Here is a 13319-nt window from a genome sequence, read left to right as displayed (position 1 = left end):
TTTCAGCCCCTTTTATCGAGTTGCATTCGATTCCACGAATACTCCAATTAGTGTCCTAATATCATAGATAGGCAATCCGTTCGTTATCCGCTCCAGGCTCACGTGTACCTCCGCCCCTGCTCGCTCTTTCGAGCGCCCGCGCCGGTGGTGGTTTACTCGCTCGGCGTCAACCCGCTTCCCTCCCGCCTACCCCTTGCCATGCGCGTTCTCTCTCTGTCGCTCGCTCGCGCTCGCGCGCTCGAAAGGCAGGCGAGACGACGCGTTGCCGCGCCGCGCGGAGCCGCGCGGAGACGCGCTGATTGTGAGTCGAATCGAGTTGGGTCGAGCCGCGCCGAGCGGTGCCGAGCGGGACCGAGCACTGGGGTCGAGCGGAGCCGAAGGCCCCGTGGTGGCCGCGACGCGCGCGAGTTAGACCACACCGCTGGAGCGTGTGTGTGCGTGCGTGCGCGTTCTGTCCGCTTTTCGCTCCGTTCCTCTTCGCTTGTACTCTCCTCTGCCCGGCCGCCCGGAGCAGGACACGGTGAGAGTGCGTTATTGTCCTTGGAGCGCGTTGCCAGCGTCAACCATCAAACGTGGTCATTATTGTTTGTTATTTTCGTTAATCGCCGTCTACGGTTCTTGTCGCGTGTGTACGCCGCATCCTTCCCTACTGGCCCGCGCGCGTGCATGGACGACGCGCGCGCACGAGCCGACGAGGATATAGCCCTGGATTCGTCCCGTTTACGCTCGTCTGCTCGGCTCGGCTCCGCCGCGAGCATCGCCGCTGCCGCTGCCGCTGTCACTGCCACCGCTGCCTCCGTAGCCACTACCACCACCTCCGCCACCTCCTCGACCGCCGCCGCCACCTGCCGCGTCGCGAGACGCAAGAAGAAGAAGAGGAGGCGTCAGCGACTTGTTACGAGCAACGACGACGTGCCTGGCGTCGCCGTCGTGGTCACCTCCCGCGGCGCTGCTACATCGAGTAGTAACGTCGCCGTAGCCGAAGACAACACCGACGACGCCGTCGTTGTCCTCGAGCCTGACACCGACGACGCCGTCGTCACCGCCGCCGCCGCTGCCGCTGCCGCCGCGAACGCAGCTACCGCTGAGGCAGACCCAGCGGCGGCGCGGGTCGATAAACTGAGGAGCCGCCTTCACGGCGAGCAACACACCGCGGTCGGTGGGGAGGCTCAACAGCAGCTACGCGTCGGAGGAAGCGGCACGCGTGCGGCCGCCTCCTCCGTCGGCACCGCCGGCGTCACGCTTCTCAACCGACGCGCCGGCAAGCGCTCGCCACGGCGATGCAACGCCGCCGGCGGACGTAGAACCGCGATGACGATGGACCTGCAGCGGCTGATCAACGAGGTGCACGCGAGACCCGCGATCTGGGACCAGAAGAATGTCAACTATCACAATCGCGATGTCATCCTGAAGATGTGGCGGGAGATCGCGAGGGCATGCGAGGTGTCGAGTAAGTATGAGGACCTAGAAAAGGACCACCCCGGCCTCTGGAAATTCTGGGATCCCTGGATCGACGGATGATGCTCTTCCTCTTTACCCCGCTCAACGTCCCTGTATTCCCTGTAATGTAATATATATTTTGCGTGGGTGGGTGGGATACGCTAGGTAACGTCGATTGGTCCGTACAATGTTCATATGATTGTTGAGCTTCGCGACCCTGAGGTCGTTCGAGATATCTCGCTGTGCGTAATATGAATCAAAAGACGAAGACTAACGAGATGGAGAAAGAAACGGAGAAAGTGAAAGAGAGAGAGAGAGAGAGACAAAGTCCGAGTAAAGACTCGAGCGGGTCGCCGCGATTGCGGATCAGTACCGGACGGCCGCCGAACGCGAGCACGAATCACTCGTTAGAATCACGCTCGTCTCTGGAAGGTCGATAGCTCGCGAAAGGAGAGGCCGGCCAGAGAGATAGACTACTAGTTCACGCGGATCTCCGCCAGGTTGCACGTCGATACCGTACGACGGATTCTGGCATGGATTACCTTTTCTCCTTTTTTTTTCCCGCGAAGATATATGTATGTACATATGTACATACAACACGATTGCTCGCGGTAGCACGTGCACGCGGAATGCTAACGCGTCTGTCACGACAAGCGAAAGTAATGCCGATTGTAGGATAATACTCTGGGGAAGAATGCAGATGCATTTTTTTTACAAAGTACACGTATGATCGTGAGAGTAGTTTGTAAAGTAAAATAGCTTAAATATGCTGAAATAATGGAATTAGTTACGAATAGCTATAAATAAAATTAATTCGATAGATCCTTTGCCATAAATACTTATTCTAATTAGAAATACAACATAAAGACACGTTATAGCTATTTTATATATACATATATCATGTTATAATTTTTACATATTTGATTTTATAACACCTCACATTACAAACTAAAGAAAAATTTAACGAATGAAGCTAAATTTTTTATTATATATTTGATTCTCTAACACGTCTCATTACTAAAGTAAAGTTTAACGAGTAGCAATTAAATTTTGGCTGGACAGAAATATTGAAGATACAGTTTCTGTGTTTCTGGTAGTAGATATAGTATTCAAGTAGAACAAAAAGTCATAACGACATCAAAATGACTCCAAAATGATTATTAAAAGTCACTTTTTTTTAGTCACTATTCATTCTAATGTCATTTTGACAGTACCGTGACCTGTTGTTCTGCTTATATATAGTCATTATACGTTCATTAACGATTGTTCTTTCTAAGTCACGTAAAGACGTGTTGATCGCTCTGTTCCAGCGGATGTTGCCAAGTCGAAATGGAAACACCTACGCGACAACTTTCGGAACGAGCTGAAAAAGACCTACCGGGGTAAGTGCGACGGTATCGGCGGCACCGAGCACGACTCTAAGTGGGTCTGGTTCAAGAGCCTATTTTTCCTGCGGGACCAAATGAACTCTAGAGTGATCGGCTGTGCTCTATCACAAAACTGCGCCGGAATGCGTTCCTCGCCAGACGGCACGCAGATCGAACCACAGATCGACATTCTTGAGGGCCACGAGGAGACTCAGTTCGATGACTTGGACGGTGACTCTTGCCAGTCATTGCTATCCAACGACGATGGCCTGCATCAGGTGATGCCGCCGCCGAAGATGAACAAGATAATCAGTCGGAAGCGAGCGCTAATGGATGCGATCGATAACGAATACGGCGTGGAAGTGGATCGAAAGCGGTACGAGTCGCTGCAGAAGAGACTGGCGATCGGTCCTGAGGACGAGGACGACACCTACCATTTTCTCATGAGCGTACGAAATCCCCTGAGAAGCCTGTCACTCGATAGGCAAATGTTCGTCCGTCTCAAGATCCAGGAGTTGGTCTATAACGAAATCAACTCGCAAAATCAACAGCAGACCGCAAGCCGCGGTATCTACGACGCTTCCTCACAGGGCCAAGATGTGAAACCCCCACGCTCCGGTAATGGCGGCAACGGCGCCGTTGGCGGCGACGTCGTCAGCGACATGGCGAATCCGGCGTCGTTACTACAGAACTGTACGCCCGAAGGCTCCGGCGACGATGCCTTCTTCGGCTGACGAGAGCCCGTTTGCTGTTTCATTCGCTAATAGGAGGACATAAGAATTATAATTTTAATAGAAAAATAAACGATGGTATTTTTTCAAAAACCTTCGCACAATCTTTGCGTGCTTTTTTTCTCATCCTATACATATATTATAATATTCCACTTCCACAATTCCTTTTAACAGCGAAATTTTTTCGTCACTTTGGAGAACTGACTGAAAATATCGCAAGAGAATAAACTTTTATTTTACATCATCCGTAATTTTTTTAATGTAATTATTTGCGTAGTGTTTCAAACATTATTACATTTTAATTTTTATTATTCTTTAAGTGATTTTTACAATTACATAAAGTTAATAATTCTATACATTCTTTAGATAAAAATAAATGTCATTTTTTTTTTTTTAAATTATAACGCAATTTGTATACAAATACAATGTATAAATAACATTTATATATATGTAGTAAATATATAAGACTGGAGTGTCTTGAATAAATCCCACGCGAGTAATGAAGGGTTAAGAGCAATGCTCACATTCACAATTCTAAGGAAAAGGAATTATTCCCAACAGATCCAAGTGTTGCGTTTAATATCACATTAAAATAATCGAAGGAAAGTCATATAATTCACTATACATTGAAATATTTGCAAAACGAATACGCAAGAATATTCATAATAAAATTAAATAAATATCGCTCGACGTGCATATTTTCATGTCGCGGGAATGATACTTAAAATATCCTCGCCTTTGTCGTCGACTCGGCAAGCTTTTTAATTAATGAAGCACCAGCCGCCGGTACAATTAGTGTTATTAGCGCCCGCGTGGCTCACCTATCTACGTCACGGATAGAAACCTAATTATATTCTGCCGTGATAATTGATTTCTCGGTTCGCGTATTGCTGCATTTTTTCCTCTTCGTGATTAAAAGACGGATGTCAGAGCACCTCACGCTGTATTAAAACTGATCCAGCTTGATACATGCAGTGATCGGACTAAGAGAATGCAATGTGAGAGGATGCTCTAATCGAGGGAAAGCAATCTGGAGGGTGCGGAATTGACCAAATTTATCAGTGTCGACGTTCGTTTACTCTTTATTATTCCAAGTAGTCGCGCGTTAGTATACAATTATATATATCTCTCTAAATTCACCTATAAACTCCAAACTACTTAATGAACTTTTTTAAATACCTGAATAATGTTATATAGTAAATATAAGCTATATTTTAATCACAAATACATCATAAATTCAAGATTTTTGTTTTCAGCAATGACGAGAGCAATCGATCTTATTGCACAATTGTTTATAATATTATTATAAGTTATTGCATTATTAAACAAAATTGTATCGTATTATTATGAATATATTATTACATAGAACTTTATTGAATGGAGTATCTGTTTTAATCATTACATTATTATATTATTATATAAACAGAATTATTTTACATTATTATAAATTATTATTCTATTATTTAATATCATTATAAATTTCTTTAAGGACTTTCTTGTGACAGTCACAGTTTCAGTTTGTTCATGTGTGAATTCAGTCTCGAGTATATGTGTTAATAAGTCATAATTATAAGATGTAATTTAATAAGAGATTTTCACATTAGCATATACATATAAGGATATATTTATTAACGAAATAAATATATGACATATTATATAATACCCAGGAAACACATGTTAACCTATTTACGTCAGAGAATCAGCTTTTGCACATTGTGCGAGACTGGTCTTCCCTTTTCATGAATTCTAGCTGTTTCGACGAGTTTTCTGAAACCGACTAATGAGGTACGAAACATGAATAGAAGTATCACACCTGCGTCATTATGATACTTCTCGAGAATTGTAAAACCTCATACCATTGAAAAGACCATATTTCTTTCGTAAATGTCTACTTACCAATTTAAATGCTTTTTTACACGGATTTTTGAATAATTAAAATTGCAAGTAACGTTTTCGTAACCTTAGTATATGAATTATTTTCAATGTGCTTTTATAAACATTATATTTTTTTAATATTAAATTCAAAATAATCCTTTTTTATGAAATAATAAAAATATACAACAAAATTATTACGGTTAGACTTTCTATATTTTGATAAGAACTTTTCTAACAGACCGATCATGCTTTTTTAATATCGAAATAATGTTGATGGATAACGTTATATGCTTTAAAAATTAATATGGTATACCATTTTTCTAATATCTATATTTTTTCGCTACGCTTCGCGCTCGAGAGAGAACTGATGTGAGTATAAAATACGAGGGCGTGTAGACACGATTACTCCACCCTATGCGTTACAAGTGGAATAGAAAAACCGAGTTATTCTGCTCGTGCTGTGTTGATGGGTGGACATCGATCATTTAATGGTCACGAGTGTCGGGACAGCGCATATAGATCATATTTTCAAAAAAAGAAACTCACTTTATCACAACGGTGATTAAGTTTGATAGAAGATTGCGTCATTTTATACACGTATTTTAATTGTACATATATATCACAATTTTTAAAAATTTTAGTGTTACACAAAAATATCTAATAGGGATTCTTAAGAAGATAATTTTTAGATGCTCAAATATTTGAAATTTTAGAAGAATAAAGAGTTTAGAAATATTAAAAAACATATTTTATTATTATGAATATTTTATCACTTGCCACAACGATGATTAAATCTGCTAGAATAACGTTGCTTTATATACATTAAATAAATTTAGTTATAATAAAATATATAAAATGAATTTAGTTAATGTATATGTACTGTAAGATAACGTTATCTCCTATAAAATTAATCATTGTTGTAGCAAGATAAAATATCCATAATGATAAAATATACTTATTGATGCATCTATCATAAACTCTTCATTCTTTAAATTTATAAAATTCTCTAGCACAAAAAATATCCTTATAAATTTTTAATAAAAAATTTTTATTAGAAATTGAGAAATATGATACACCAAAATATGTTATAGAGATTATTAAAGGGATAAGTGTATAATATTTTAGATAACAAATTTTACAGAGAAATTTAGAATTGAAAGAAAAAGGAGGTGTTTATTGTTTATTATATATTATAATAAAAATATATTTTAATGTTATACAGAGGACCTACTATATTTACCAAATTTGACGCGATCCTTCCTCTATAGAAATCTTTCCCTGAGCTCGCAGGGATTTTGTAACAAGCCGATACATCGTCGTTGATTCAATTTACGTAAATTTCACAACTCGATTAACGGCGATACTTCATCCAATCGCGTTATGTACCGACGTTGCCGAGCTAATGGACAGTTATTATGTCGTACTATCGTCCGACCAGCGAATAATGGCCGATGGATATTGCTGCGGATGGGCGATATGGAAGTGCTAATTTTGTTGTCGCGTCGGGTCTACGTCGAAATGCAAGGCGCGTATTGCGCTCCCTAACCGCTGGCTGCGTATACGCATGCACGCATGCATTGTCCCCGTGTATCACGGCGTTTGCCGTGTATCATCGGCAAAAGCCTTCTCGTTAGGCTATCGAGTGTGCTCCAATCCGACATTCATCACTTTTACTATTCTGGTGTGCCGACTGGTTGATTAATCGTTGATCCTCGAAAAAATTTATGTTTGCGTTGCGCTCCTAAATTTCGCGAAACTCCGCTTTTTGTTTTTTAACAAAAACACTTTGACAAACGGCACAAGGAAAGAACGATTTTCCTAAAATGCCCAAAAATTTAGATAGATGCAGATAATTAAAAATAACTTTTTGTTGTACTATCAAAGTAATTAAATATAAGTTAAATGCTTGTAAATAAGTTTCCGCGAGAAGTGTACGTGTGTGAGTAAGCAATATATTTTTAAGGCAATAAAATATAATTCGCGAACAATTATATTTATTAACAAACATAGCTATACAAATGTACCGACTCTAGAATTGAATCCTCCTCAGTTCGAAAGTGAAATATGCTGCAACAAAGCTATAAACAATAAGCATTTTTATTTTAATAGAATAATTGGAAGAAACTCAAACATAAAGATCACAGCTGTAAAAAGTTTTAACATTCTAGCAATCAGCTTGAACATCTTACACAACTATCATGATGATCTAACGAAATGGTTTTTAGATATTCACGGAAAGAACAATTCTGTTGAAATATTTAAAATTTTAGATACACATCTGAAAATAATTTTCTTGGACTATCAAAATAATTATGTAAAAAACGTAAACATAATGAACGAAGTTATAAGAAATTTTGATATTCTATAGCAATTAGCTTGAGCGACATACAAAATTGTTTTATTTAATGTCCAACAAAATATATTTTCAGATTTGTATGCAACTACATTTCTATTTCACATTGATACTTCAGCAAAACTTGTGCACGAATGATGTTTCTACTTCGAACCGATGTGGAGAAGCAATCTGATCGATAACGAAAGGGCGAGGAGTATCCTTCTGGAATTCTAGAGAAGAATTCGGAGAAGAGAGAAAAGTTAATCTTCTCAACTTTAAAAATAAATTCCCTCGAGTTTTTCTTAAGAAGTCAAGTAGACCACGTTGGTGGTGATCGTTCAATCTGCCGCCAAGTGTTTTTACTTGGATGCTGTACGCGAACATCGCGATAATCGCACCACAAACTTTCCAACTTGTCGGAGAGCCGGAAAGGTGTATATTTCAGCGCAACAGCGGCACGACGGAACGACGTGCGCTCATAGCTTCATCACGGAATTGTCGCATCCATTATGGGTGCAGCCTCTGTATTGACTAGAATAGTACGATATACGTTGATTCACCGTGACTGTTATAAGCTATATAACAACGTGATGCCACTGACACCGCTGGGTCCGCTGAATACAACGTATTGTGCGACGCCCCGTTCCGTCCCCGCTCTCGCGAGCCGTCCCGATAACGTCGTTCCTGAGTGAGTTTGTACTAGTTTCTGAGGTGGTTGCACCGCAACACTACCGGTTATTGAACATCGAAGCGACGCGCGCTATGAGTTTAATTAAACCAGGTTATTAAGGGACGACAGTGCGTCGCGTCGGGGCGAGCGCGCGCTTTAAATGTTCGACATATAGATCTAGCATTGTAGAATTATAACGGATAATGCACGGATTCTCCCGAAATAAGGATATCTCTTACGAAAGAATGCGAAGGAAAATGCTTTTGATATTAGAACACTACTGTCTCGATATTCAACAATACAATAATGCTCTTGAAACGTAAATTTTACATCTCAGGAAATAAGCCATTCCTATAATTAATGTAACATAAAATTTTTCCACATTTCACACTTTTAATGATCGAATATTTACACAGAAAAAACGAGTTTCTAAAGTATCTAAAAATTTAGCTAAATACAAATCTGAACAATATTGTACATGCAAGCTTAATTCTTGCATGCAGAAGTGTAGCCGTACTCTTATAAATAAGATTGGACAATAATAGCAATTTATAAAAATGAAAAATTATATTGTGTAAAAAAATTCATAATAAGAAAACGATAATTTTAGTAAAACAAGTAAATATGATAATGTAATCGACCGATGACGGTCAAGTAGGATTTTGGTTGCTAATGTAATGTGTGAATTTTATTTACCACGTATCATATGTAGACCCCTCAATCCCGTGACGAAATTTTTTCAGACTTACAACGCAACTCTAATCAACCACCGTAGTAATATCACTTAAATTGACACAAGCAATCTAACAATTTTTGATGCTTATAGCATCGCATTATTGGAACTTAATAATATGTTAAAAGACATATTAAAATCTAACGATGTAATGTTAAAGTGATTATAAATCAAAATCAGTGAAAAATAAGTTATAAGATAATTTTAGCATAAAAGTGATATCAATCACAGAAACACTTTTTTCTTAAATAGGTAAATATAAAAAAATAAGTTATTACATTGAAAATAAACCGAAAATTTTAGGAAATAAAAATTTACGATTTTATATCTATATATTATTTTATCGTGTAAAAAAATGCAAAATTGGAAAAAAATTAATTCGAAGAAAAATAGAAGAAAAAATTTGCCCAAGATCAAATTAGTCTTAAAAATCATCAAATAAATTTAAGTTTTTATGAGAATTTTTTTTTTTAAATTAAACGTGTCATACCTTAAAAAATTAATAATTTTTTACATTAAATTAAAAAAAAATTAAAAAACAATTTTGAAACATTCCTTGATATTTTTTTTGAAAACTAGAGAAAAAAACACACAATTAAAAAAAAAAAATATTTTATTTGGATTATTTTTCGCAAAGTTATAGGCATTTGAAAATTGCGAATTTAGAAAAATGAGAATTTTGAAAAAAATTCATATCTTATGTCTATGTTGATAAAAAAATCATGGTAGCTTCTTGCGATGGCTATTATAATATATCAAAATTTCAGCCAAATCAAAAATCTAAAAGTTTTTGAGTGGCACACTTGGGATGGAACGACCCATATATAAGTTATTGAAAATATAATAATAAAAAAAAGGCTAATAAGAATCAAACATTCAAATTCAATATCTTATCAACTAAATTAACACAAATGTAATAATTAAAATTATACATAATATAAATAATTGAAAATACAAAAACTAAATAAGAAGAGAATTTAACGCTGAGGAATACAATAAGATATAACATGTTCCGGCCATCTATTTTGGTCTTCATCATTAAAACGCAGTAAATCTACATATAAGTAAGACAAACGACGGTTTTGTTAAAAAAAGTAAAAATAAAAATAAAATTAAATAAAATAAGGTGATTGGTCAGAGAAACGGGACTGCTCGTCAAACGACAAACGATATAACATATAGCTACTTTATTTCAAAAAGTAAAAGTACAAAAAACTTGTCACAGCTAGACCTCAAAATGTACAATAATAAGATAGTTAGGTATTAAATTACACTGAATAGAAAAAAAAGATAATGAAAAGATTTATGAAAGAAAATGCAGTATTAAGATGCAGACTATCAAGAGACACAGTATATGTAGTGTCAGATGCCAAATAAACGTACAGCGTGAGATTGTGACATTTTGTATAGAATAAGTATAAATGTATACATGTGGGGCATTCTATGCCAAGTGAGCCACCCAATTTTTGGGCTTTCTCGTCGCAGCGCTCTTTTCGATTGTCGTTAGTGGGCATGAAAGGCAATTTTGAAAATAAAGTGCAGACGTATTCTTATAGAAAATTGAACGCTCTTTCACGTAAGAATATTCTTTTTTTGATCAGACCGGTTTACGATAATGTTTTTCAGTTTTGAACTCTTCAAAATTGCGGCGCGCGTAAAAGGCCGCTCTCAATTTTCTTTTAATATAGCTCAAAATGTAGCTCCAGGTCTCTACTTTGTTACTCTAAAAGGACTTAATGGCACACGCATTCGTTTAGGAGTAAGAGCTAGGAAAGTGAGGCAATGTCGCTCCGTTCCCCTGCCGCACCACTCATTTTCCGCACTTTATATAGCTGCAAGAGGCAAGCAGTAAGCGAATTGACCAATCACAGTAGAGATCATAAAGCCATAACTTAAGCAATAGCAAATCCACAACGTTGATTTCCTTACTGCTTATACTTACTGCCTTAAGTTTTTAGTTAGCCATGGTCTTTATAGCTTTATACTTACATGCAATATCTCACATTCTCATAATTATAAGTAGTAATATACATAAGGGTAATTAAAAGAAAAAGAATTTTATTTCATGATCATTGATTTACATTTGTTTTTCTTTTTCACTTTAGGTTAAGCACAACTGTAGTCGAAGAACGTTCTTAATTTAAAAATAGACATTAAACTACATTTTTTTCCTTTATGTAACATACAATTATTATATTTTGAGATCTAGCAACGCCAAGTTTGTATATTTACCTTTTAAAATAAGGTACATGTTATATATGTGGCAAGAAAATATATTCCTTTCACAATTGGCGCAATTTAGAGATTTTGTTACATTTTTTTTATGTAATAATAAACATATGTAACGGTTCTTGTGAGGCAAACACGAACACTTGACGCTATTATTCCCTTTTTTAAACAGGTCATTTGTTGAGATACATTATAACATAAAATTGTTTTAACAACAGTTTGAAGTCATTTTATTACGAAATTGCAGTATTCTTTCATATAAAGATCTCCCATAAATCTAGATTGTCACTTTTCTAAAAACTATTTCAAATATATTATTATTAAATTTTAAAGTATAATGTATATTAAGTATAATGTATATTATTCGATTATTCAATAAGTATAAAATATATTCTTCACGTACAGTGGAATCATATACCGAAAAATTTTAGCGAATAAGGAAATATTGAGTAATAATAATTTTATGTTTTAAATAGGTTCTAATTATCAAAATAAGCTTGTTGAACAATTTGTTGATCGGAAAGCATTTGGTATTTCATGTTTATGCAACTTCTGACAATACGGGTTTAATTTTTCTGAAGAACATCTTTTTGAAATTTAAACGATTTCATCGCGTATCATAAGAATGCTCCATATACATATGTACATACACGTATGTATATGTACGGATATAATATGTACACACATGAAGACCTTGGATTAGTCGTTTCCAAGATCTCGACATCATCATATGTCAACAAATTATTTGAAATTCAACCGTATTCTTAGTTCTTAATCTATACGTTCAAACTTTAACTAGTGCATAAAATTAATTATATCATCTAACAATTACCCAACGTCAAAGGTGTCATTCTAATTTTAAATTTCTCTTATTTTATTACAAATTCTAACTTTGACACAGCTTTCTGTTACTTCCTTGTTAGTGATAGCTGTCAGTTTATTAAAATTTGATATTATAATATCTTTACATTTTTTATGATTTTAGGTGGAAAAGTACGAAAGTAAAAGTGTCTACACACATCCAGAACGTTTAAACTACAATATTAATATAACGGAACTTTACAGTAAAGTAAATTGAAAAAAATATTCAGGATGGATCTGAGAATTGATTCTAAAAAGGTGAACCAAAATGAAGAAACGAATAACGACAAAATAGAATATGAACAGCAACAGTGCGGTAAGACTTATATAGTTCCTAATAAACATTCACACATTTATTAATACCTTTGTGCATTAGAAATTGCTCATCAAAATTGAAGCATTACATGATTTGCTATGATGAAAAGGGCTATAAAGTTACGTAGATATAAAGGGTGGTGCTACAGATTTCAAAACTGTTAACGAAACTTGCGAAGTTGCCCACCGAGAATTAAAAATTGTGCACTGATGCGGTATACAGCATTCAAAAAGTAAATCTTGGCCTATAAATTGCAACTCTTTCGAGTTTTGATCACTGTTCTTTCCCTGAGTTATTAGACGTTGAAGTAAAAAGAACTTTTTTACTTCAACGTTCAGTAAACCTGTGAAAAGGTCATACGGAAGTCGAAGAAAAAGCAAATAATGTATGAAAGACGATTCAACGTTTCGGCAGCTGTGAACCCTATATTAGTGCATAATTTTTATTTTGCGGCGTTCAATATCAAAAATTACGTTTAAAATTTTAATTTTTGTCGCATCATTACGATATTGTAACTTCATGAAATATGAAGAGCACTTTTTCTCAGTGTAAGAAGATATCATGACGTAAAATGCTTTTTTAATCATTACCGGTATGATAATATTTGACCAAATTATTATATTTCAATGATTGCTTATTTTGGCAAATAGTGCATTAATTTCGATGAATAGGATATTTTAAATATTATGAGATCTGTATTACCGTTTTTATTAATGATATAAACTTTTCTTAATATTCAGATAATTCCTCGAACACCCCGAC

At 36.6% G+C, this 13319-nt stretch overlaps 1 protein-coding gene across 1 annotated transcript; it reads left to right on the top strand.

Moving 5' to 3' along the window:
• The first annotated feature begins 521 nt into the window (after positions 1-521).
• LOC108781713 (uncharacterized) lies at positions 522-3574 on the top strand. The gene is made up of 2 exons (XM_018549770.1): positions 522-1450; positions 2751-3574. Exons 1-2 carry the CDS (start codon positions 667-669, stop codon positions 3539-3541), a joined length of 1575 nt encoding a protein of 524 aa, XP_018405272.1. The 5' UTR covers positions 522-666; the 3' UTR covers positions 3542-3574.
• The last annotated feature ends 9745 nt before the right edge of the window (positions 3575-13319 follow it).

The sequence above is a fragment of the Cyphomyrmex costatus genome, unplaced genomic scaffold (genome assembly GCF_001594065.2).
Source record: "Cyphomyrmex costatus isolate MS0001 unplaced genomic scaffold, Ccosl1.0 scaffold882, whole genome shotgun sequence".
Taxonomy (NCBI): domain Eukaryota; kingdom Metazoa; phylum Arthropoda; class Insecta; order Hymenoptera; family Formicidae; genus Cyphomyrmex; species Cyphomyrmex costatus.
This window is presented reverse-complemented; position numbering and strand designations above follow the sequence as displayed.